Source organism: Semicossyphus pulcher, unplaced genomic scaffold, assembly GCF_022749685.1.
Source record: "Semicossyphus pulcher isolate SPU_LCO1_2020_fin unplaced genomic scaffold, fSemPul1.0.p SCAF_13, whole genome shotgun sequence".
NCBI lineage: Eukaryota > Metazoa > Chordata > Actinopteri > Labriformes > Labridae > Semicossyphus > Semicossyphus pulcher.
The window spans coordinates 25,678,895-25,705,486 of record NW_027211637.1 but is presented as its reverse complement, the minus strand read 5'-3'; the positions used below and the strand labels follow the sequence as shown (position 1 = coordinate 25,705,486).

Here is a 26,592-nt window from a genome sequence, read left to right as displayed (position 1 = left end):
ACCGCGGAGAGGCAGCGTCCCAGAACCAGAACCAGTAAGCCTCCAGGACGCGGGACAGCGGGGACCAGCGGAGGAGAATCAGCCCGTTCAAGTCTTTTCTTTATTAGCCTGGGCTGTTTGAACAGAGAGAGAGCGAGAGAGAGAGAGAGTGGGGGAGAGAGGGAGCGATGGCAACGAAAAAGGCGTGCGTGGATGCGCCCAAAAGGAGCCGGAGTCCGGTCGTGTTGGAGGCGGAGATGTTCAGTGAATTTCAGGACTGGTGTCTCCGGACTTATGGAGACTCCGGTAAAACAAAGACCGTCACCCGGAGAAAATATAACAAAATCATGCAGACACTGTTGCAGAACGACGAGACGGACGGCGTTTATATCGACAACAGCCACATCAACGCCAAATTCAAATTCTGGGTGAAGTCTAAAGGATTTCAGGTCGGGACCAACGTGCTGGGAGAGCACAACAAGAAGGGAGCTCCAGGGAAACCCGTGCTATATGTCCCGGTCAAGTCAACGGTAAAGTGTGTGCGTGCATGTGTGTGTATGTGTATGTGTGACAGAGACAAAATGTGCGTAAGTACACGCGCATGAGATGTCCCGTTACCGCTTGTAAGTTGTCATTATTTACGCTGCACACATGCATCCGTCACGTGAATTAAATGATAACTTATGAATGTTTTCTCGTCCCGGCTCGCGCTAGTCTTTGCTCATAAAGCTTCACTTTGTCCAGAGCAGCCCTACTCTCATCCCTTGCTGCCATAGCAACGCCGGTGCCTCCTGGCAGTCGCGATTGTAAAAGGTGGCTATCATGCAGAGCATCTCTCCAGCGAGGGTGAAGTCCTGTCAGCGGCACGCGGCCGGCCGCAAAGCACGAGATAATTGACTATTGACAACATTTAGTTTTAGCCGTGCGGTTCAGGTCTCGTGCAGCCCGATATGGTGATGCTGTGCGCGCGCACGTGGATGCAACGGCATGTTCGTGGTGGGTCGGGTATGGCAGGGTACTCCCGCGTGCTCATTGAGGGACCACAGACTATTAACGATAACTTAGACGGTGTCAGATCCCCCTCTCTGCTGTTGGATCAGCAGGTTTGATTGTCAGCGATTTGTCAAAGGGCACGCGCCCTCACTGTCCCATCTGAACCGAGACAAACGGAGCGTGTCCGCGCGTCGACAACATTCATTTGTCTTCCTCTGAGAGAGAAAAAGGGGGCTGCGAAAATACTCAAATATATCTTTTTTAATAATAATATGATTGTGTGTCAGACAGTGAGTCTCAGTGTTTGCTCCCCACTTTTCATTGTCCTGGGCGGGATGCGGATCGGCTCGCGGGCACTCGTTGGTTGCTCTGGCAACACCTGTGTGGTCCAGGATAGTCTGCCTCTGCCGCATTTTATTGTGCATCTTCACACATTAAGCCCCGTTACATTCTGCCTCTGCACGAGAAACATCTAAAAATGAATGTGTACATTTGATGGAGCGAGGAAGCAGCTGTGCGTAATTGGTGACCACGTGAGGGGCTGTGGCGGAAACAAAAGGGTCTGCTCGGGACTGATAGCGACATACGCCCACAGTCAGAGCTCAGACTTCACTTCTGCATGTCTCAGGGTGGGTGAGGGGTGATGGAAGTCAGGACACCACATGCACGTCACTCAGGCTGCAGGTGCGTTAAGGGTTAAACCACACATTCTGCTTTTTTTTACGGTCTGACAGCATAAACATGTACATGAACTGTCAGCAGAGCCCCCAGAAGCTCTCTGTGTGTTGGTGTTTGGGGCCTGCTGTGCCAGCGAGGAGAAAACCACCATTTTAAATAAGCGCCTTCAGGGAATAATCCCCCCCCCCTCCTCCTCCCCCCGCCCTGCTGGGACAGAGTCTCTCTGGACCCTTAAAGAGCAGAAACACATTTTCTGTTAACAAACTGGAGGAGATTTTGGCAGCAACTGCAGGCTGACTCCTTTGATTTTGGTTGAATAGCGCTGATCCCTCTACAGGTGCTTTACCTGTGTGAATGTGCAATTTAGACTTAGGCCCACTGCCTTTACAAAACTCCTCTAATCTCCCCTCAATATTATGTTTCCCTCCGGCAGGAGGGCAGGTGTGATGTGTCTCTGCAGGTGCAGATGGTGCCTGAGACGTGTTGTTGATGAGCGTCTGTCTGTAGCTGTTGTTATTTATAGTTGAGTTAAAGTTCTCCTGTCCGGTTCAGCTGGATTTATCCGTGAGAAACAACTTAAAATAATTCTCTGAAGTCTGATTAAAGCATTTGAGAGGCTGAGGAAGTCTCACTGTTTATTGCAGAGGAGTGCACAGGCTTTGTAGCTAATATAAAGCGGGGGGAAACCTCCCCCTGACTCAGCTCCACTTGGGAAATTTAAACAACAAACAAAACATCAGCCAACACAAGCAGCTCCTAATGATGAGTCAGAGGCAACAAATCAAACAATTTAGATGCAAGTGACTATTAGAAAGCAGGATTGTTTGATTCAGTATCACAGGTTTTATAAATAGGCCGTCCTGGGCCAGTGGAGAAGTGACACACACACGAGCAGACGTACACACACACACATAATGGTCAGCGGCTCCTCGTGCGGCTGCAGGGCCGGGGGCGTGTCTCTCGAGCTCGAGCATCGGATCCCCGCTGCAGCTGCTCCCAGGGTGTGCCAAGTTTGTGTACGGGGGCAGGCAGGGGGCTAAGTGACGGGCGGCTGGGTGGGGGAGGGATGGATGGAGGATGAAGGTCTCTTCTATGTGTCAGTGAAGCACACAAGGCGGCTTCAGTGTGTGACGGGACAGACGGGCAGGGCGCAGAAGCACAGACTCAGTGTGGATCTTTTCAAGCAGGACACAGATTATTTCCTGTCTGTGTTTTCTGTCCGTCTCTGTCCTCCCTCTTTCTGCTGCTCCGAGGATCCAGCCTCCCTCAGTGTTGGAGATGCAGCCTGGTTTAGCTCTCATTATGTCCTGATTAGAGGACGCCACAGAGGAGGAGGGGAGCAGGACCAGAGACAGACACACAGACGCACCGCGGCGTCGCACACCAAGTCTTCCCCGAGACGGAAAAAGAGACGCTTAAACGCCCCGTGCGTTTCCCCTCGGCTGACATGAGCATTGTACTGAAAAAAAAAATGAAGTAGTGCGAGCTGTTGCTTTTTGTTGCCATGCCAACTGAAATCTGTAAATATCTCTGTTCGTCTCTCACATTGGAGTTTGGTGGACGTGCTCTCACATACACATATAGATACACATATACGTGTAACAGTCATGGTGCTGAAAGTGAAAGTTGGATTGTGCTGGCTGCTCGTGCTGCCACAGTCAACATCTTTCTTTATAAGTGCAACATTTTAACTCCACTGATGAGTGCAAAACTATTATTATCAGTTCATAAATAGATATGTGTCGTAAATCTGAAACAATTCACAGTCGAGCGGCTGAAATTGAACCTCTATAAGCAGATATTTACACATGAATGCAGAATGCAGGCGAGGGAAGATTTAGGCGTTCTGGTTTCACAAGCTTGTTGTAGGAAAACAGCCGTTGTGCAGACCAGAAGAGGCCCAATGCAATTCCCGAAATGCAATCTGAAAACCCCTCAGCCATCATCTCATTATGGTTTAGCTTTGTATTGATCTCTATAAACAGATATCTGCAGATAAATGCAGATTATAATCCTGTTCTCAACTCCTCTCCAGTCTTACGTTGCTAGTCGAACTTTCAGGAAAGAACAGTGAACGGAAAAGGAAGTCTTGGCCCTTAAATCCGTTATTAGTTATCTAAATACCCAGATATCCACAGGTCTGTTTGCCTGATGAAGGTCTAGTACCAAAACGTTGCCAATAAATGTACATTCGTGCGACAGTTTGCATGCAATTCTTGATACACTGGAGGCCCTGAAATATCATTGGTCGCCCCTAGAGGCTGAATCCTCGTCGGATGACAGCCGAAGTCTGCAGAAAATGAACTGGCAGCTACTGTAGTGCTGTATCTTACAGTTATTTTTAACACCATTTGATTATTAAAGAGCAGCTCCAGTCATGATTTAAGACACATATAATGCTCTGCTTGAAATAATAAATTGTGTCTGATGTGTTTTTTCTCCAAAAAACGTTTAATTACCTCGTAAAAATCCTCCCGAGGCATCTCCTCCTTCTCCCTCATTAAAAATTCACAAATCTGCATAGTCCCCGCCCACCATGCACATTTCCAACCGCCCCCTCTGTCGCGAAAACCAAACATGTCTCTGCCATCGTTTAGTGGCAACTTGTTGAAACTTAGCTAGCTTGAAATGTAGTAATTAGTAGTAGTAACGTTAACGTTAGTAGTTAGTAGTGAGTTTGCAAAACATTACAATGACGGTTACAGCTGGCTCGCACATCGCTGAAGTGGTTGCCATAGGTTACACATAATGATATGCATAGCGTCACCCCTTCCATTAACAGGATTGGCTCCTTAGGTTTGTGACGTCACAAACCCTGCCAATGTGAAAACGTGTTGTTCAGCCTGTCCTTGGTACACTGCAGTTTAAAAGCTGACAGGCCCAGCCATGGAGATGACTGCTGATGTTGTCCCTGATATGTCTTGTAGCACATGAAGAACACCACATGGAAATGTTTACAAGGTTGATTTACACAGGAAGGGGTCTTTAAAACTCAAGATGATGTTTTCAAAATTTTGTCCGGCCAACAGTGGAAAGTCCAGAGATATTACATTTTCTACCACTGAAGAATAAAGGTACCAGGAAATATTGACCTTCTACGAAGCCGTAACCAAAGAAATTTGGTAAATTGGTTTTCTCTCAACATAGTTGCAGCTTACTTACTGACAACTATTTGATTCATTGACCAATTTTTGCAGCTCTGTTGGCAACTAATGTGATAATGAAATGATCATTTTAGCCTTTCTGACATCCAAAAATCCAAACATTTTCTGGTTCCAACTATTAAATGTTAGAATTTGCTGCTTTTCTTTGTCTTATATGGTAGAAAACTGGAATCTTTTAGTTTTGGACGACAGATCAGAGATTTGAAGATGCTAACTTTGTTATTTTTCAGTGTATTTTGACGTGTTTTAAACGTATCGAATAAGCGATTTTAAAAAGATCACTCCAATTCATCAAAAACGCAAAGTCAGGTGCAGCTTTAAAGTAACAGGACAGGATCAAATCAAACATGGCCGCCACAGAAAGAGGTTTGCTTAATTTAATTGCGCCATCAATTTTTCAAAATAAAGGTTTTTTGTCTCGGGACGTCCTCGCTTCAGAAATCAGAAACCACCATTCATGATTTGCGTCCTGGAAAAAACGGGCCCTAAATGTTTGTGCCTGGCGGTCAGACGGGAAGAGGAACATCATCATTATTATCTGATTAATTAGTCCACATTTCCCCTGAGAGCTCCTCTTTTGTGGCGGGGCCACGGAGTCAAAAGAATACGGCCCCATTATTCAGCAGCATTTGCATTAATGCTGTTTTTGCATAGAGGATCTCTGCTTTTGTCAGGTGTGTTTGAATTAGTTTCAAACCTCTCTGGCTGCGTTTATTAGGGGGCAGCACTCGTGGGTCCAAACAGGAGATGCTAACCAAGGATCTACCTGTGTGTGTGTGTGTGTGTGCGATTGGAAGTGTAGATGTGTGTGTGTTTGATGCTCGAGCACACGTCTTTTATGAACAAGACTCATAAAGAAATTAGTTTGTGTCAATATGTGTTCATTTCAGCCGTTTTCTTACAAACAGGTGATGAAATCCGCCCAGCTGCACGTCTGTGGTAGTTTTGTGCATTTCTGTGTGTGTGTGTGTGTGTGTGCTCGTTGAAAGAGGGGGTCGCTGATCGCATGCTCCATGTTTCCTCCCTTCAGCACCCTCTCTGTTGCCATGGAGAGACCGTTCTTTGCTTTCCCATAGGAGGAGAAATTAACACCATTTTTAACTGGCCCGGGGGCCTCCCCCCTGTGTGGGAGATAGTCTGAGTTCTGCTGCGCACACACACACACACACACGCGCGCACGCACACACACAGAAAGAGTCTTTAAGACGGTAATAATCTTCCTACCACACCGTTTTTTAATACCTTTCTGAGGCCGACGTTTAACGAACTGGGACAGTATGATAATAGCTTGAAAATGGTGAAATGGACTCTGGGACGTTATGATGTACAAGTCATTGTGTGTGTGTGTGTGTGCGTGTCATTTACACACATTTTTGACTCAGTGACTGGAACGTCAACAGTGCCAGGCCGCCGGGCCGCTGGGACCGTCTGTGTCTCCGGCTCGGTGGGATATCGGGGATGTCACACACTCTATCAAATACTGCTCGTCATGGGAGCAGCCGAGAGAAGGCACACACACACACACACACACACTGAGGGACGTCGGACAGAGGGGGAGAGCTCAGAGCACCTAATGTGGATTTAATGACGGCTTTATAATTGAGGCAGAGAGGAGGATGATTGTAAAAGGACAAGAAATGGAAGGGGATGGATTTATTTTAAAGAATGGGGGCACTGTGGAGGTAATAGTCTGTTTCAGCCCAGTTTTTATCACTATCTTCTCCTTGGAGCACACACACACACATAAGACACGCACACACACACACACACACACACACAAGACACAAGGATTTGCTCCATTTATGTGTCCATTAGCCCGTTGATAGATTTACAGAGGGGAGACGGGGCTTTAAAAGATGACCTGTTGTCACATCTGCAGTGAGATAATCTGAGTCATGAGTAGTGTTGACACAGCCGTACTTGCCGGGCGCACACGCACACACGCACACGCACGCACAAATACAAAGTACCTGAGCTCACTTTAAGCTACTTATGTGCAGCCGCCTTTCAAAATAAAAGCACAAAGACTTCATGTGAGTTGCACCTTTGACTTTTAAGGATTTTTCGCGTGAGTGTTCGAGATGCATCTTTTTCTATCTTCTCCGGCCTGTCTTTGTGACCCAGCTGCTTCCCCATGAACCCCCCCTCCTCCCCCCTCCTCCCTCCTCCTCCTCCTGACCTGCCTGTGTGCAGGACTGCTCCTCTCTCCCCTCAGCGACTCCCTGCTCCAGTCTCTCTCTATCTCTGTGTGTGTGTGTGTGTGTGAGTGCCAGCGGGGGTGGGGGCAGCCGACTCAACCCCTCCAGTCTCCTAGCAACAGAGCGGTTTGGTGCGGGACAGGGAGAGCGCGGCGGGGATGGGGGCTGGTTGTACAGTGGCAGGGGAGAGCAAAGTCCTCCGGGATTATAAAAGATAGAGAGAAGGAGGAAGAGGAGGAGAAGGAGGGCGAGAGTTTTGCGGTGTTGTTGGCGATTAGGGATGCTGACATGTCTCCTTTTGCTCTTTAAAACGACACGCTGCCACTGCCGCCGCCGCTGCTGCTGCTGATGAGACCAAATATCCACGGCGCAGTTCAACAGCTGTTCTCCTCTGAGATGCTTCAGCTACAAGCTCTGCCCGGTAGACATGTAGTGCACTTAAACACACACGGCACTCACAAACACACACACGCTCAAAAGCATGTCGTGTTTGGAGGTGAATGTTTAACTCCCTGTTGACTTGTGTTTGGAAAGTAGAGAGCTTATCGGAGCAGAGGAGCTCAGGAGGGCCTTCAGGTAGCAGGACTGATGCAGAGAGACGTGCAGTCATGGCTGGAAGTTTATAGAAGAAGTGCAACACAAATTTAGAGCGAGCGATTTGTAGATTAATCAGCAACTATTTTATTATGGATTCATCTTTTGTTGTTTGTTGAAACTTTCTGTTCCAGCGTCTTAGTGCTGCACATGTCTTTCTCTCTTCTCTGTGGTGTCGTTACAGGTAAACAACAATGAAAACTAAATCTTTGTGCAGACGATCTTTTGACGTCTGCAGCCTTTGTGCCCAATTCCTTCTAATCATTCAATGGGAGAATTAATGTCAGTAGGGAAACTCAAACACATACACCGGCCTTACAACAATCATTCAGGTGGAAATCTAATATTAAATATTTAGGATGTATATATTTATATATATATATAAAGAACATTATATCCTAAGTGTTTAGTGAGAATGCCCTGTGATTGACTGGCGACCAGTCCAGGGTGTACCCCGCCTCTCGCCCAATGACAGCCGGGATAGGCTCCAGCCCCTCTGTGACCCTGAACAGGAGAAGTGGTGTAGATGATGGATGGATGGATGGATGGATGGATGGATGGATGGATGGATGGATGGATGTGCCCTTCTGATACTTGTGTAATATTGTTTGCATTTATTGAGTAGAGTTGTAAATAAGGCAGGAGATAGAGGGGATGACATGCATCAAAGGGCCGAAGGTCGGCGTTGAGCCTGGGGCTGTACATGGGGCGCTCGCTTTAGCCTCTGAGCTAAACCAGAACCATGCCTGTGCAATATTAAAACATATATACATAATGTTGGTGGAAAAGTAATGATTGCTGACAGACATTTTACTAGCTTTGACCAACGTTACACACGTTATCACATGATTATTTACCTGAAACCAGTTTTGGGACTAATTGGCTGTGGTGCTCAAACTGGCATGCAATACAGCATCTAAGGCTTTATTGGAGGCCGAATATCGTTATCGGAACAACTCATTCATCTAAGATTTTTTTGTTTGGCTTTGGCCTTTAATTATAGGACAGCTGAAGAGAGAGAGGAAGAGAGAGTGGGGGATGACATGCAGCTAATGATCAGCAGACCGGGAGTCGAACCTGTGACCATCATGCCCTGAAAAACAAAAAAGGTTATTAACGGTGCAGAGAAAATGAGCCAGAAAGTGCTGTTTAGGCCAAATGAAGGTCTGATCTGTAAACCTAGGAATTTAAATGTGCTAATAATGCACCTTTTTAATCCTAGAAGAGAAGTGTTTCATTTAAACTCTCTCTGCTTTCTTTCATGTTACGTTAAAGCTTTGTAAACGAGTCTAATTGATCAAAGGGCCAGATTGAGATTGTTATAGGGCCTGATTTGGCCCATGGGCGGCCGGCTGAACATGTCTGCCTTAGATAGAGTAGGGAGTCGTGAATGATTAGAACCTAAATCTCTTTAGGTTTCAGGTTGTTGGGGACCAAAAAAAAGAGATCATAAGACGTCACAGCGGGCTGTAGGAGAAGGTGAGGGGCATGAATCTGGAAAGGAATCTATAATGAGAATAATATTTGCAGCTCTACACAGAAACATTCATCATGGTGCTCAGATTACCAAAAGGTCCAACATGCTGGGTTGCAGTATCATCATGTGTGTCTGAGAACACACTCCCAGCAGAAACCAGTGTGTGTGTGTGTTTGGATATTTTGTTGGGGTTGAATTCAGTGGTGGATGCAGCAGCGGTGTGGGTGCACTGCAAACCCCACAGTTGTATGAGATTATCTAAATCCAGCATGAATGGACCTGACACCATTGTCCCAACAGCAGCAGCAGCGGCGGCGGTGGCGACGGCGGTCGGTGGTGGTGATGATGTCACCGGGGGAATGATGATGATGATACCTCCAAGTGCGATAGATTACAGCTGTGATGATGAGGTGGAGGAGCGCTATTATTTCATTTATTATCATTACATTTAGACCCGGCTGACAGGGGGGGTGGAGAGAGAGGGAGAAGGAGAGGTAGGGAGCAAAAAAGAGAGAGAGAGAGAGAGAAAGGGAGCGAGGGAGATGAGGAGAGAGAGGGAGAGAGTGAGAAGGAGAAAGAGAGGAGAGGGGGAGAGAGTAGGAGCGAGACAGAGAGAGAGAGAGGGCCGGATTAAAACAAACCCGCTCTGTGAGCTGGTTTTAGTTGCCATGGCAACGATCATTACCTCGCACTTGGGAGAGCAGGAGCGAGGAGAGAGGAGCAGGAGGGGGGAGTAGGGGGGAGTGAAGGAAAGAAAGGAAGGAAGACGGGACGGAGGTGCGGGATGAAGACGTTGATGAAGCGGGAGAGGGAAAATGAAATGTCAGATCAGGAGGAGTGCAGAAATGTCAGGAAGAGGAGGAGGGGGGGAGAAAGTGTGATTCCTCAATGCCAGGGGGAGGACTTTTTAAACTCGGGACCCTCCCCGAACACTCTCCTGAAAATGTCAGAGCCCAAAGAGTTGATGTGTTTATAAGGAGGGAGTCACTGTGAGAAAAGATGGAGGCAGAAAGAGGAGGAAAGCCCCATGTGGTGCTGCGGATGGAGGCCGTTGTCCTGGCGATCCCACTTGTACGTTGTGTCACACGACCCTTTGCCCAGCACACCTGCCCGGGAGAAATCAGTGGCAGTTTCTATGGAGACAGGGTCAGCGGTATCTGGAGGTGGGGGTAGGAGGGAGTGTCGGGCCTGTGCCGTGTCTGTGGGGTTATTTTTAAACAGTGCAGATGTGAGGCGATGGTGGCCGAGACACCTGAGAGAGGAATCTAAAGATGGAGGACAAAACAAAGGAGTTTTTTTTGTGCGGTGACGGTCGGGACACCTTCTGCAGTGTGTGTGACCGTCTGTGACAACATGACTCATGTGCCTAAACCATCAGTTTACCTCACATGGATGCAGATCATAAAGAGATCCTCGGCTGTAGATGATACAGACATGCTTTCTCTGTGATCCTGAGGCGGGACGTCAAACTAAACTCATGTTTCTGTCTGTGTTTCAGTGTTCAGATGGGAATTCGGCCCAAGACAACTCCTCCCTGAAGCGCGTCGCTGTGGTGGAAGACTTCTTTGACATCATCTATGCCATGCATGTGGAGATGGGGGCCGACCCGGGCAGAGCACCCAAACATGCAGGCCAGAAGAAGACCTACAAAGCGGTGGGTAAAACCAACACATACCTGGAGGTGCAACAAACATTGCTTGCTCTGCTGTCAGACTCTTTACTGAGTGTGTTAACAGTAAAAAGTCAACATTACCCTCTCGTTTCTGCTGTTTAATCCATATCTGTGCTAAAGGCTGGGCTGTTGCTCGTGTTGCAGGACAAAACATGACAGACAAAGAAAAAGGAAATGTTTTCCACACTAAAATTTGTTCCCCAGTTCCAAAAAACAACTCATTTTTCTGACTTACAAAGTCTTTGTCAGAGATGAATCCATCTAAACAATGAACAGATTGTACTTCACAGACAAACAGAAGTCTAGAGCCAAGCTAGCATCTCTGTGAGGTTGCTAAAATGTTAATAACATAAGCATGGGAAATGCTCAAAACAACAATAGCTCACATGCTGGTGTTCAGCTCAGTGAGCAGGTAGGCCTAAAGTGTTTAGCATGTTGGGTATGTTTTCTTTGCGGATTAGCCAGAATTTTGAGCGTTAGCATGAATGTGCTAACTAGCAAAATAAGAAAGTGCAGATAAGGCTGATGGGTTTAGCCTATTGTTAGTTTAGTACGTTTTTAGTCATGAGACAAATTCAAACTTCAACCTGATGTTGGTGTGAGATAGTTCACTACGGCGAACACGAGAATTAAGGTGGTGAACATGCTAACAAAACATTGTCACTGTGAGCAAGCTAACTTTAGCATTTAGCACAAAGCATTGCTGTTCCTATGTACATCCCCACAGAGCATTTAGAGTGGTTTCAACCAATGTTTCAACATTTAAAGATATAATCCTGAAGATCATGTAAATGAATGTCAGTTAAGTCTCTATCTATCGCTGAATGAGGTAACACAATGGTGATTGAGCCGATGGCCCACTGATGAAAGCCTTTGCATTTGCAGTATCACAGACTGGGTGTCTGTGGTGACTTTCATGGAAAAAATCACAAGCTGCGCCCAGTTAGTGACGCGTTTTCCATCAGCCAGCAGTGGTTGGTCTGCCAGAGAGGGTAGGCGGAGCTAAGCGGCTGCTTTTCCGCTCTCTGCAAGTGTTGCGAGTAAACAGTAATCTACTATGGCTGAACAAACAAAGAAAAGATGGATGACTACAGATACAACTTCAACAATAAGTGAAAATCCAAAGAAAAGAAACAAATTGGACGCTCAGATGAAGGCAAACAGTCTAAAAAGGAAAGCGACCGTCAGCCAGGAAAATCAAGAGTTACAACTGGAGCCAACCGTGGACGTCACACATGCAACACTGTCTGGAAATCTGGGAAGTGTGCTCCCGCAATTACTTATCGCCACAGGTGCCGCCACTAGAACGAAACTGAGATCTTCGAGAATATAACTTTAACATTTATTTTTACAAAGAGTTCAAATGTGAATAATGTAGACATGTCATCTCATCACCTGTCATGTATCAACTAATTCTTAGTGGAGCTGTAATTATCTGGACTTAATGTAGGCCTATAAAAGAAAAGAATTGAAAATGAGCAAAAGCTATAAAGTCTCTGCACCACATCAGTTTGTGCTCTGTGCTGTAACTATGTTAAATTGCATCGTCGTCCCTTTTAAATAAGATAAATAATTCAATATAGTTTTGTTACATGGATTCCTGCCTCACAAAGATTTTCCATCATTAAAACCAGTTTTAAAGCCTGCAAAAAACAGCTTGCAGTAAACATCCTATGTAAAAATGTGTCCTGCAGTTGAAATTAGCTTTAAAATGCCTTGTCAGATCATTTTATGTATCAAACGAGCCCAAAGTGAGGTCTTTCAGCGGACCAAAACCTCAAAGTACCCTCGACTAAAGGCACGTTTAACCATGAGTTGTCTTCCTGAGAAAGATAATGGGCTTTACCTCTTAGCTCTGGCAACATAATGTTTCATTTTTAGCATCAGGAGTTACCTAGGGAACAACTATCCACCTTTAGCAGGAAACAGAGTGTACTTGAGTCTTTTTTTCTGATAAACAAAGGCTTCTATGAGGTGTGGTCTTTGGTCTCAGTCGGGTGTGGTGTCCTGACAAAACGAGGGTCTTTGTATGCAGCTTCAGTGCAGTGTTGTGGGGGGGTTGGCAGGACTTTGGCACCTCCTCCCCTCCTCCCTCCAGGATTGAAAAAAAAAAAAAATAGATCCAGTTCCTCCTGCCCTGTAGAGAGGTCCTGTCACGTCTCATAGAGTGTACCCTTTTGAGGAGGCAGCATCAGCGGGGCAGGGCATAATATGGAACTGTCACTGTGGCCTTCTGGGAGGTGCACGCTCCTCTGGGTGGCCTTTCCCTCTCAGCTGCCTCAAGGGGGCATGAAGGGTGGAGGTGGGAGGGGGGTAGAGGGCAAAGGGGATGGGGGGTTCTGGCAGTGGGGATGGTGATGGTGGGGATGTTTGTGGGGCCGATGGGGGTAGGCACCCCTGCTGCCTCTCCATGGTCACGTGAAGGTCGCATTTTACAGGGAAACGCCAGAGGGAGCAAAGAGGGGATGGTGGCATCGCAGCGGAGGCAAACAGAGGAGGAGGAATGTGAGAGAGGTGGAGATATAAGTCGAATGCACCTGAGAGAGAGGAGGGAAAACATGACAAACACTGCTCAGGTTTTAGGGTATCAAAGCAGTAATATGTGCAGCTGGAATTAGGCCATCCGAGGCACGAGGAGCGCCTGCAGGGAGGATTCCTCCTCGTGCCACATCGAGATAACACAATCACTGACCCCAAACTTTCTCACACACACACACACACACACACACAGTACAAAAACACCTGCACACAGTTTGACTCCAGCCACATCCTGAGCGAAATCTGCTGCTTCTTTCTTTCTTTTTCTTTTTTTGTTGTGTTGTCGTAACCCGGTCTCCTCTACTCCCTCGGCACAGATAGCAGAGACCTACGCCTTCCTGCCCAGAGAGGCGGTGACTCGCTTCCTAATGAGCTGTGGAGAGTGTCAGAAGAGGATGCACATCAACCCCAGCACGGCCGAGTTCAAAGGTAACGCCGCGCGTACGACCTGTGGATGTCTCGCTAATTCTGGAGGCATAATTAACTGCTCTGCTATTTTTGAGATTAACCTTTAAGAGAGCTCGGATCCTTCGATACACAGGCTTGGAAAAGGGTTAATTACTGTGCTGCAAAGCTGCTTAGACGGTAGATAAAAACCTTAACAGGAATAATTTCATCATAAGATGTGTAGAAATGTTTACTTGTTCATATATATCAAAGGTGTTCAGTTTGTGTGTAAGATTTAATCTGAGCTCACATGAACTCAGGTGTTTGTACTTTGAAGAGTTTTGAATCGAAGCCTCATGAATAAAACATATTGTACGTATCCATCACCGACATGATGTAACAAAGGCTCAAGAGGACCACATCTCTGGGATTGTATGGACCCACTGAAATGATCACAGACGCCCTCTTGTGGCCGGTTTGGATACTGCAGACAACACTCATTCACATTGTTTAATTTTGGGTGTTACATACAGCTTGGATTTCAACCTCTGGAAGGAAGTAGCACCAATTCTTCTTAACGTACAGAACAGCTTCACAGAGGCATTGAGCGAGGAAAAGCCTCTCAAATCAGTTATGTTGGTGCTGCATTTGTTTGGGGACTGTACAGTCTGAATTCTTATCTTTAAACATGATACACATGTTTTTAATTCAGTTTGATTTACACTCTTTAAGGGTATTAATTCCTCTGATGACATTCTCAAATAAAAAACCTCAAAATCTGCTCAGAAATCAAAGAAAAATACTTCATATTCCTCCAAAACCAGCCTGAAATATTCACGTTTTTAGGTTTTCTTCAGAATAAAAGTGATGTTGTGATAGTTGTATGTTTATCCATGGCTACATTTTAAACATGAACTGCTAATAGCTTATTCAGCAAACTTTCAAAAGCAGATGTTTTGATTTTTGTCCCACATATTTTGATGTCTTGACATTTAGATCTCAGGACTCAATAAATGCAGCGATTAAATCCCTTAACAATCTTACCTGACCCAGTGTGAGCTAAATACATATTTAAACATTACATATTTTTATATATAGTTTTTTTTAAAGGTTATGTTTTTGGCTTTTGCCTTTATTATATAGAATAGCTGAAAGGAGACAGGAAATGTGGGGAGGGAGAGAGCAGGGGATGACATGCACCAAATGATCACAGCCCGGGAGACGAACCTGCGATCAGTGTGTCAAAGACTGCAGCCTCTGCACATGAGGCGCGACCAACTGAGCTGAACCAGCGCCCCAGTTATCACAGTCTATTTAATACATGTCTGCAAAAACAATAGTCCAGCTAGGTTTTGGTCGACAGGTCTGCACTGATAGTATTCAAATAATTTAGTGAAGTAAAAGTAGAAATACTATCATCTTAAAGTTCTGCAAGACAAGTTATATATCTAGAATGACCCTCGTATGTATTATTTTTTACAAGCAGTTGTATAATATAACTTTAACCTTTATTTAACCTGGAAAAGTCCCAGTGAGATTAAAACTCTCTTTTTTAAGGGAGTCCTGGCCAAGACAGGCAGCAGCATAATAAAACACCTAGTTACAGATAGAGTACAAAAAGGGACAACATGATTTAAATGATACATTCCTAGCACTGCTCTGCTGTATAGCTGTATATGCTGTACTTCAATCTGTACTAACACATCATATTTTATAAACTGATCATGTTTTACATTTGAATTCTAATAATACTATCTGTCAAATAAATGTAAAGAAGTAAAAAGTACAATCATTCTGTCTGATGTTTAGTCGGTAAGATGTTGAAGAGAAGGACATTCTCAGTAATACTTCCTTAAATCTGTGTGTAAGTACTTCAGAGGATGTACTTAGATGAAATATACATGTCCATTCTTTCTTGCTTGTATTTCACCACTCCTGAAATCCTCATCATTCATACGTCTTTGTATTTGTTTTGTGACTGGTGTTTTTTTTGTTGTCTTCCTTTGTCAGAAAATGACAGGCCCACCTCTCTGGTCCCGGACCTCATTGATTACAACATGCCTCTTACTGCCACCTACCTGAAGCAAATGAAACTGCAGTGCATGACGGCCACAGAGAGGGTGAGTACGTCTCTTTTCAGTCAGTGCACCATGGATGTATTTGTGAAGCCAGAGCGCTGAAAGATACAAAGTGTTCGGATGGATTAAACGGAAAATCAGCAGCTGTTAAAATCTCCTTTAATACTATAATTATAATTGTTTATGCTGCACACACACCCTCTGGTTATTCTCTTTTCTCTCTCATGGAGGCTGTTGGTAGAAACTCTACGTGCAGGCAGAATAAAACATCCCTTCTGTAACTTTTGATTCAATATGAAACAGTCAGAGTCCTGTGGGGAGGAGGGGCTGTGTGTGAAACAGGGATTAGTAAATCCTCTGTGCACGGTGACGTCACACGTGAGACCACTCCCATGTGTGCCTGTGACAGAAACACTCAGGAAGCACTGTCACTAAAGTGCAGGGAGCGCTCCTTGATGATGATAATGTCGACCCCACTCGCGCATAATTAGGATTATCCGGAACAATGACCCAGACTGTGATTTGCGGGTGAGTACAAATTAACAAATGCTCAGAGTGTCGGCCGCATCTGTGCGCAGACTGAGAATGAGCAGGAGCAGTAATTTAATAATGAACCATCACAGAGGGTCAGTTCACTGCTGCAGGAGGCTTGTAGTCATTTGTTCCATAAAGTATCTCTTCTGTGCGGCTTTAGAGGACGACAGAAAGCAGCAGGTTTGTTCTGTTGGTTGGTCATGTATCTGGTCTGCTGCAGCAACTGTTTACATTTTGCTCTGCAGAAGTTTGATGCTTCTTTCTACCTTTCTGTTTGGCCTGTAGTGATGAAACAAACTAAATACATTCTGTGCAAATAGGGGTGATAAAAACATGCCTCAGATTAGTTCTCTGTCCTTATTTTATAAAACATCTCGCTGTAAAGCACCTGAGGTTGGCCATTTGGAATGGACACAGGCCTAGTTATAAACAACACCACTTAAACAGGGCTGCAGTTACTGATTTTAGCTTCTTAAATTACCAGAATGTTGTAAAAATGCCCATTAAAGCTTAAAGTGATGGATGCAGATTGCTTGTGTTGTCTGTATAACAGTCCAAGAAATAAGTACCTTTAGTTTTCCATCATCAATATGACAAACAAAAGTATAAATATGAAGAATTTTTTCTTGAAAAGTGACTGAAACAGCAGCGATTTCTCAGGAGTTTTAATAATTCTACAAGTTGTGTAGGCTTCTTAAAGGGCCAGTTCACCGATTTTTACCCTCAGTCCTATCATGATATTATGGGGAGCTAATGACGTTATGGTAGAAAAATAACGCAATTTGGCTCTGTGCCTTTGGAGGACGCCATCCGCTTCTCCAATGGGCCCTGGAAAACCTCTAACAGACTATGTCAAACGCATCATCTGGCGGAGGCCAGGGAGCTCACTAAACTACACTTCCTTAATCTAGGACGCCCGCCTCAGATGTCATGTCTCGTTCAAAATCCACCGGTATATTCTCGATCAGCGATCAATGTCCTTGACTGGAAAACAGTATTTCGTTCCAGCGTCTCTCGCTGGGCTGTTCCATTCAGAGGGAGAGGCGCAATGCACTCTGGGTGTTGTAGGAATGTAGAATGGGCGAAACCATGAGCTGTTTGTACAACTTTCTCCACGGCTGTGGAACACTAGCTTCAACTGACAGAGGCTTTTTCCAGGGGAGAACTGCTGCTTTACCTGGTCTCAGTCATGCCCCCTATTTTATCAATTACATACTTACCTGAAGCGTTAATGATGCTATATTCAAAGTACTTTGAAACTGTAATTAGGGACTCTCTCTCACTCTCTCTCTTTCTTTAATGCTCCATCGCTCACTTGCTACCTAATGGAGCTGTCACTGAGCATTTTGGTCCTCCTCAAACCCCTCTCACAGAGGGACGGCTGCGTACTCCCAGGAGTTTCGGCCTATTTGTGTGCTCGTGTGGGGGGAATGATGAGATGACTGGATGTATTTCTGCTCTGTTTCCATCACACACTCATACTTTTGCCCCCTTTTCTGCCAGCTGACACATGACGGCGTGCACTAAAGAGACGCCATCGTGTATGTTAGCATAATTTAAGCTGGCCCTGCGTCGTCCAGCAGATGATGTAATTTCTGTAGTTTGAAGCCAACGCTGTGAATAGTTTGTGAGATTATTCTGCTCTCTGTGTCTAATCCTTACCCCCGTGGTTTACTCATACTTGTGTTACGCTACAACAAGCATCTTTAGGGTCCCGACTTAACGCAGCTAAAAATAGCAGCGCTCCAAGAAACATATCAGTTAGCGGGGAGGCTCCTGTATTTCTTTTTTCTTTCACTGTCATATTTCAGAAGAGTTAAATCGAGAAAACGTTCAGGTTCACATTTATGAAAGCCACAGATGCACAAAGCGTTATTTTTGCTGTGTCATGTCCAAACCTGCTTCAAAGAGGCTCGTTCCCAAAGTCATTTCAGAACTTTACATTCAGCTAATGCCATTACGACACCTCTGCTGTAGCATAACAAGGAAATACTGCGTGTACACAAACAGGGAATTTTGAGCTGAAAAACTTAACAATAACAGTGCTTTCGATGAACATCAAGGCTTCTCAGCATCGCTTTAAAACTTTAAAATGTGAACCAACATAAAGATAGTCTCCTTTTCTTTTTCTCTACACAACAAATATGTTGTTATTGAGGGTCTTTCTCTTTCTTCCCCCCCGCTGTCTCCCCGCAGGATGACAGTTCGATGAGCAGCGAGGACATGAACAGCGCTGAGCCCACATGGGTCGCAGCTGAGCAGCCCCCAGTGCCTGAGCCCAGCCCGCCTAACGGAGAGAGAGTCAGCAACCCGACGGCGGCCGTGAAAGAAGAGGACGGTAAGACGTCACCGACTGCCATCTTGTTTATATCGTTGCTGTTGGTTTTATTTGTCTTTAAGGTGCACTCACTGCACTGAACAACAGCGGCTCGGTGTTACACAGGAAACAGCTTGCCTCGTTCTTAGTGTACTAATCCAAATAAATCCACTCTTACAGGGGGTGGGACGCACCACCGCAGCCCCAATCCACAGTGCACCCCTCTCTCTCTCTCTCAGGGTTCAGGGCTTACAGAAGTAGGACAAAGGCCGATGGTAACCTTCATAGATTAGAACAACAGAATATATCGTAGAGAGAGAAACATTTTGTTCTGGTGCACTGAAGACATGTAAAAATATAAACAGTGACATCATCACATGGTCAAAAACCGGGTTAGAAAGCTTGATTTGTCTCCCTCCCCCAGCAGCCCCTCCTCTTCTCTTCTCCTCCTCCCTTAGCTGTTCAAACTCCTGCGATTCCCCCTTCTGCCCTAACTTTCATTTATCCTGACAGTTGACCCGGATACCCGCCTCCTCAACTGTTTCAGAGAGCACAACATGAGGCAGGAAGTCCCCCCCCACCGTACTCGCACTGCCCCTCTTTTGTCGTAAACAAACCCACATTAATGCAGAATGATCATCTCTGTATCTTCCTCCTCCCCTCCTCCCAGATGACGACTCCTCGGAGAGCGGCAGTGCCAACGGGCTGCCGGCCCTGACCTCCCCGGAGGTGCTGGCTGTGGGTGGGAACCCCCCAGATGGTGGGGCCCCTTACGGGGAGGTGACAGAGAACGGGCTGAGCGCTCCCCTGGACTTCAGCACCACCTCACCCTCGTCCTCCTCAGAGGACCAGCAGCCGGTCAATCTGAGCGACAGACTGCTTCCTGCGGGGAGCTCGCCATCAAACTCTTACCCCGCAGAGCCCAACAGGAAGTACCCCGTCAAAACAGAGTACGCCAACAAGGTAAGAAACAAAACTTAAAATACAAATACTTCATCTTCCTCATGTGGTAACAACTTTAACGCTGACTTATCTCTGTGTTTTCAGTCTCCTCCGTACAGCTCAGGAAGCTATGACTCTGTGAAAACCGAACTGAGCATGAGCGCGGAGGACTTGACCTCTGCTCGGGCACAGATAATTGACGACGACGATGATGATCATGACGACCATGATGACAGCGACAAGATCAATGATGCTGAGGGGATGGACCCCGAGAGACTTAAAGCCTTCAATGTAAGTTACCTAACGAGGACAGTATTAAGTCATATAGAGATATTGTACTTAACTTCTCATATAGCAACCCAATATAGGCAGGTACTCTCACTACCCTCCCTGTTTATTCTGTGAAACCTCTGTCTGTGCACTTCTGAGTCTAATTGAAACAAATATAACAGCTGAGTTGCAAAAATGCAAACACAGAAATATTGTCCTGACTATCAGCAATGACTCCATTTCTCTCGCTTCTGTTTTCATCTCCTCCCCCTCCCTCTTTATCCTCTCTCCTTCCACTCTACCTCTAATGCTCCCCCATCCCCTGCCTCCCCGTCCCTTCCCTTCCCTCTCTTTTGTTTTCGCCTCTCACACCCCTCTCTCTCTCTCCCTCTACACCGCACCCCCACTCCATTTTTCTGCTCTACATCCCCTCTCTCCCCTCCCCCCCTCTGCCTGTCTCTGTCAGATGTTTGTGCGTCTGTTCGTGGATGAGAATCTGGACCGCATGGTGCCCATCTCCAAACAGCCCAAGGAGAAGATCCAGGCCATCATCGAGTCCTGTAGCCGCCAGTTCCCAGAGTTCCAGGAGCGCTCCCGCAAGCGCATCCGCACCTACCTCAAATCCTGCCGCCGCATGAAAAAAGGCGGTATAGAGGTACAAAGTGCCCCCAATAACACACACAATCAATAACATTGGAAAATGTAATAATTCATGTGTGTAACATGCAAACATCTTGCTGCCAGATTCGACCCACACCTCCTCACCTCACCTCCGCCATGGCTGAGAACATCCTCGCTGCCGCCTGTGAGAGCGAAACCAGAAACGCTGCCAAGAGGATGCGGCTTGATGTCTACCCAGCGGTAAATGATTTGGCTGTTGATGTTTTGGAATTTGCCCAGCAGGGATTCAGGAATGCACAACATGAACCAGAGTTTGCCCAAACTGAAATCTGGTATTTTCTCACAGGACGAACCCGCCTCTGTTGACAAAACCAACTCGAGGGACCCGGCGTCCGTGACTCCGTCAGGGTTCTCCATCTCCAGCGCAGCTTTCGCCCAAGACCAGCTCTACACCAACGGAGGCCTCAACTACAACCTGCGGGGATACGGGACGGTCGGCAGCAACCAGCAGAACTCCGGTGCTGCACAAACCAACGGTGAGGAGCTTTTATCAGTCCAGTTTAACACAGATAATGTGGCTTACAATATAAATGCTAATGCTGTGTATTAACAAGAAAAAAGACATTAGATTAAAGGCTTAGAGTTTCTCTGTTGTTAGGTGATTTACATTTAAACGTTACCACATATCTTCTTAGAAATGATGTCCCTGTTTGGATAATCCAACAACAGGCGGCTGAAGAAAGTGTTTCCATTGACGTTGTTGGATTATACAAAATAAACTGGACATTGTTTCTAGACAAATATACTGCTAAACGATTTTAACCAGATACCTGCAACTTATCACATTCCCATCAGCCCCAGCTGCACTCTGTCTTTTGTGCTTAAAGGAGCAAATGGCCGCTGTCAGTCAGAGCTGGTGTTCTCTGTAATTGATAGAAGAAATAATATTTTAAACTGGCGCCATAGCTGTGGGGAAAGTTGTACAAACAGCTCGTGTTTTTGCCCATTCTACATTCCTACAACACCCAGCATGCATTGCACCACTCCCTCTGAATGGAATGGGCGAGCGACACTGGAGTGAAATACTACCATTTCGCTGCAGGCAATGACTCAGAGATGTACAGAATCTGAAATACGATGAGAATATACCGGTGGATCATCTAAACAATCTTCAGGTCTGCAGTCTGCATTTCAAACCTGACGATTTTGAACGAGACATGACATCGGAGGCGGGCGTCCTAGATTGAGGAAGCGTAGTTTAGCGAGCTCCCTGGCCTCCGCCAGATGACACGTTTGACGTAGTCTGGCTGAGGTTTTCCAGGGCCCATTGGAGAAGCAGATAGCGTCCTCCAAAGGCACAGAGCCAAATTGCATTTTATTCCCCACCATAATTAGCATTAGCATTAGCTCCTCATAATAGCATGATAGGACTGAGGCTGAACATTGGCGAACTGGCTCTTTAACATTACCTGCTAATACATCACTATGTTTGCATTGCTAAACTCAGCATGTAGCTCAACGCATTGCTTTGCCTTTGGATGCATGTCTTATCTGTAAAATCTGTATACTGCACTGGTTTCTAAATGTTTTTCTGCTAGTTTCAGGGTCACTCATAGTTTGATAGCTACAAGAAAATTCTCTTTATATTCCTCTTTAATTTATGACTCCACTAATGATCACCTTTGTGTCCGCAGGTCCCACAGATCTGAGTATGAAGTCAGTCGTCCCAAACTCCACCTCCTCCAGCTCCAACAGCCACGGTCAGGGAGGCGGCGGCGGAGGAGCTTCGGCCCAGCTCAGCCCTCCGGAGGTCACAGCGGTGAGGCAGCTCATCGCTGGATACCGGGAGTCCGCCGCCTTCCTGCTCCGCTCAGCAGACGAGCTGGAAAACCTGATCCTGCAGCAGAACTGAGCCTAAAGCCTGTCCTTCATCTCTCGGTCAACACATACTGGGACATTCAAAGACACAAAAGTACACGAGTGAAACTGCAGAGCACAGTGGGTCCTGTAGGTATGCTACCTTTACTTATTCCCACATGTTTGTGTATTCGGACAGAATGTGTCCCAGGCTGTTAATTTATGCATTTGGTTCACTTTGACCTTAGTGCCCTGTCATCTGTAGCCATTCATCCACCATTCAGTTCATTTTAACACTTCAACCTCCATTCGTCTCAGGAAGCGATGATCTATGTGAAAAAACGATCAGCATGGGGAGTACCAGAGGTGTTAGCTGAGAACATAACGCCAGATTTGGCTCATTCGTGCAGATTGTTGGACAAATTACTAGTTAATAGGAGTGATTTAGTGTCATAAACTACCTTTATATAACATGTAAAATACGCTGTACAGTGGCATGATTTGATCGGGTCGTCTTAAAAAGGTTACTGTTTCCAAATTTGATTCTGCTTCATGGAAAATCTGGAGCAATGTTTTCCTACAGTCGATAACGAATCGCTGCTAAATCCTCCGACCTGTTCACCTCAACAGCTAATGAAGGACGTAGTAAAGACTGTAGAGACAGGAAAAAGAAAAACAGGACAGCGTTTGACAGATTTCACCTGTAAATTCTGAAACACAAATCATCTCCCGTGGTTAAAACTTCACCTCGGCCCTGCTCTGTTGGGGAGGTTTCCAAATCTTTGGCATGTGGTGACAAGGAGACAAAGACTCATTACCCAGCGTGACTTTATTTTCAGTTAATTTATTATGAATATTTCTATCACAGGCAATTTCTCATGACGTAAAAAGAAAGGAAGGAGGCTTTTAAGAAGCATGGGTATGCAAATTGAGGTCGCAGACACCTGTCAGGGAAAAAAAGGAGATTACTATATTGTTTAGACTCTTGGATTTTATTACCAGGGCTACTTGAGACGTGGAGAAAGGTGCAATATCAAAGATAATCAGTAATGGGGTGCTTACTGAAAAGGCTTTGTCTCACTCGCTGAACAAATTTGAGGCAAAACGGAGGAGTCGACGACCACAATCTCCTCCTGCTGTAGGCGTCAAGTTCTAAAAAAAGAAAGGATATCCCATGCAGCATTGTAGCCAATTTCAATGTTGTCGTTTGTTGTGATCTTTATCGATAACCTCATAACTGAGGCACTTTCATGTATCGGGATCTGTAAAGATAGAAGGAAAAATAGGACCTGGCAGAAAAATGAGACTTAATGTTGCACGTTTAAATTCGGGGTCATTTTGTGAAGTTCTGTGAGTGTTTTTGCGTTAAAACGGGCACATTGAGCTCACGTGCATCCATTACTGACGGTTACCTGAAGGCAGCGGTGTCACCCTTACATCCATACAGCTTTACTGGATGCACTGAGTGTGCATGCGCCACTCAGATAAAAGAAACTCCTCCATCCGTCCGTCTGTCTATCTGTCTGTATCATCCTCTGACCTCAGCACCCGCTCTCTCATCTCCACTCATCGATATCACGTCTGAAAAACAAACTGTTTGAAAAGAAGCAAGAGACAATCTTTGAAAAAGATGTAATCGCATCACAGTTTACTCTCCCAGCTTTCTGCTATGGTGTGTGTGTGTGTGTGTGCGTGTGTCAATGTGTGTGTGTGTGTGCGTGGTCTGAGGGCACACAAGAGTACTCAAAGCAGATCTAGAGCACAGTCTCACAACAGACACTTTTAACGGTGAGTCACTCGGCACAAAAACAGTCGTGTAAGTGTGTGTATGTGGTGTGTGTTTATTTATTTTCGGTGATGTAAGTGTTATTGACAGTATGTTGATTTTTTTTTTCTCTGTGTGTGTAAAAGTGGAGTGACCCAGTTTGTAAAACATCAATCTGTGAAGATTTATGAATTCAGTCGGCTGAAACATTCCAAACAATGACTCTTCAAGCAGCCCAGAAAAGAGGCTCGCACCTTATGAGAGATATATTTCTGTATTTATCACAAATCTATCAGTTATCTATCATCAATCTGCGTCATTTACAAACTCCTCACCACCAACAGACCGGCTTGAAAGTTGGATTTTACATTTTAAGAGACCCATTTTTACATTTTATTACCCGTGTCATTATTGGGCTGCATCACATTTACATTTAAATGATCTATTGCAAGTTTGGAAGCACTTTATAGCTCAGGATTAAGGTAACAAAACACAGAGATTTGAGTGTGTCTTTACCTCATTTGGATTATCAGTTCAGTTCAGACATACTGAGAACTGAATATAACAAAGGACAGTTAAAGAAGCAGCGCTAAATCTGCTTTATTTATGATTAAAAAAAGCAAACAGCTTCTGTTTAGGGCTCAGTTTGAACTCAATGGTTTGTAAGGTCCATCTGAGTGGTGTTTCATAAAGCAGGGTGTCTTATAGAGAGCCTGAACTGAAGGATTGATCTGTTTCTTAAAGCTGGTATGAGCGGCTGTAGTCTGTTTTATTTCATGACTTCAATCATCAAGAAAACAGGCATGTAAAACTAAAACTGCAATGGAATCAACACTGATTAAACATAATACGGAGGGGGAAAAATAGCAACAAAAGCTGACAAATCACTGCAGTAAAGACAGAAAAAGAACTTTATGCCTCATCATGATGTAGCACAAATCAGCTCGTACTCCTCTGTTTGTTGCTGTGCTCTGATTGTAATTGTGACATGAGCTTTCTTTGTTAAATGATCAGAAATTAAAGAAAGAATGATTAAGATTTTTTTAATGTAGAGTCCTACAAAATGAGTCCCTCATAAACGATCTTACAATGAGTTGCTGATATTCAAAGTGAGACAGTTAGCGAGACAGTTAGCTAACAGTTCAATAAGCACAAGGCCTGACTTTTCTTAATCTTTATTAAAGAATTTCACACTTTTAAGACTGAAAGAAAGCACAAATATTATACTTAATATGAAAATAACAAATAGAAACAATACGGCACAATGTAAGGCCACAAATCTATGTAACTGAAAATGCTGAGTCATACTGCTAGCTTACAGCGCTACCTGCTACCAATCGACTTATTTCAAATGTTCTTATACAAATAAAAGTCAAGGAGTCATCTTCTAATATCAAACAAGTCAAAACACAGTGCTTACCGACAAATAAGATAATTGTGTAGCAGAAGAAGCAGAAGCAGTCTCTCCTGGACCACACTTACTTGGCTCCTCAGAAGCTAATGCTAATCGATAACCAGGAGGGGGCAGTATCCAAAACTGAACTGAACAGTTTAAAATGTAGGCTACTTAACAAAGGACAGAACACGTCTTATCATCACGTAGACCCACTAGAGGTGTGATGGTGACTGTGAGTGGGTGTGCAGCCCGCAGCCAGTAACAGCACACAGTGTTTGAGGAAGTGTCTATATAGAAATGTGGCAACACGGTGTCAAATCATTAGTGCGAACCTGAGAAGAACTGTTGGTGTCATTGAGCCGTGGAGGAGCAGCTACCTTTGAGTGCTATGTTTACAATCTACCACCAACGAATTCAATTCATCCTGTGTTTAACAAAAGAGGCAACACTTAAACCGCCTTGATGTGTAAAATAGGACCCCAGGCGAAGTAAGTATGTCATAGAAAGACAATAAGAAATTTAGCATTTTAAAGAACGTGTGGCTTTTGGCTCTTTGATTTACAGAGCTTGGATTGTGAATTTTAGCTAATCTTTTTGCTGTTTTAGTTCACGCTCGCTGCTCTTATCGCTCTTATTTTAAGCTAAACATCTCTAAACTGTTCATCACCAAACAGCAGGCACATTCATTAAGCAACAAGCTGTTAAAACATTTTGGGGCAAAGAGCCAGCACCCAAAGAGCCAGATGTTTCTCTCAGGAGTTGGTAGAGACCAAAACAGAGCTAAAAGAGAGGGAGTTTTAATCTTATTATCATCAGGTGACCAGCAACAGCAACTGTTGTTTTCACAACTTGTTTCTGCTGCCCCCAAGTGACCAAAAGAAATCCGTTTTTGCAGTGGTTGTATTTCTTTGTCTTAAAGTGACACAGCAATGTCCATAAAGTGAAAATACTGTTCAAATACCTTCAGATTGTCACTTTCTGCAGTATAATAGATAGATTTCTAGGTGGATGGCTTGTATTTTATGACATTTAAAAGAAGAAAAATGTAATTTCCAAAGCTACATCCGAGGGCCAAAGTCAGATTATCAGCTTAAAGTTGGCGAGTATATAAAAGCACATACTATAATTTTAC

General features: G+C 45.0%; 1 protein-coding gene across 1 annotated transcript; it reads left to right on the top strand.

Annotated features, from left to right (window-relative positions):
- Positions 1-22,354, top strand: nol4la (nucleolar protein 4-like a). Its single transcript, XM_069660408.1, has 11 exons — positions 1-509; positions 10,582-10,737; positions 13,611-13,722; positions 15,691-15,800; positions 18,489-18,630; positions 19,280-19,572; positions 19,657-19,842; positions 20,288-20,476; positions 20,566-20,682; positions 20,789-20,978; positions 22,137-22,354. The coding sequence occupies exons 1-11, from the start codon at positions 168-170 to the stop codon at positions 22,352-22,354; spliced, it is 2,055 nt and encodes a 684-aa protein (XP_069516509.1). The 5' UTR covers positions 1-167.
- The last annotated feature ends 4,238 nt before the right edge of the window (positions 22,355-26,592 follow it).

Excerpts from the sequence above, each read along its gene's own strand:
- nol4la (XM_069660408.1), top strand. The coding sequence starts at position 168 with ATGGCAACGAAAAAGGCGTGCGTGGATGCGCCCAAAAGGAGCCGGAGT. Across the intron at positions 510-10,581 it reads ATGTCCCGGTCAAGTCAACG|TGTTCAGATGGGAATTCGGC; the intron begins GTAAAGTGTGTG and ends TCTGTGTTTCAG. Across the intron at positions 20,979-22,136 it reads CGGTGCTGCACAAACCAACG|GTCCCACAGATCTGAGTATG; the intron begins GTGAGGAGCTTT and ends TTGTGTCCGCAG.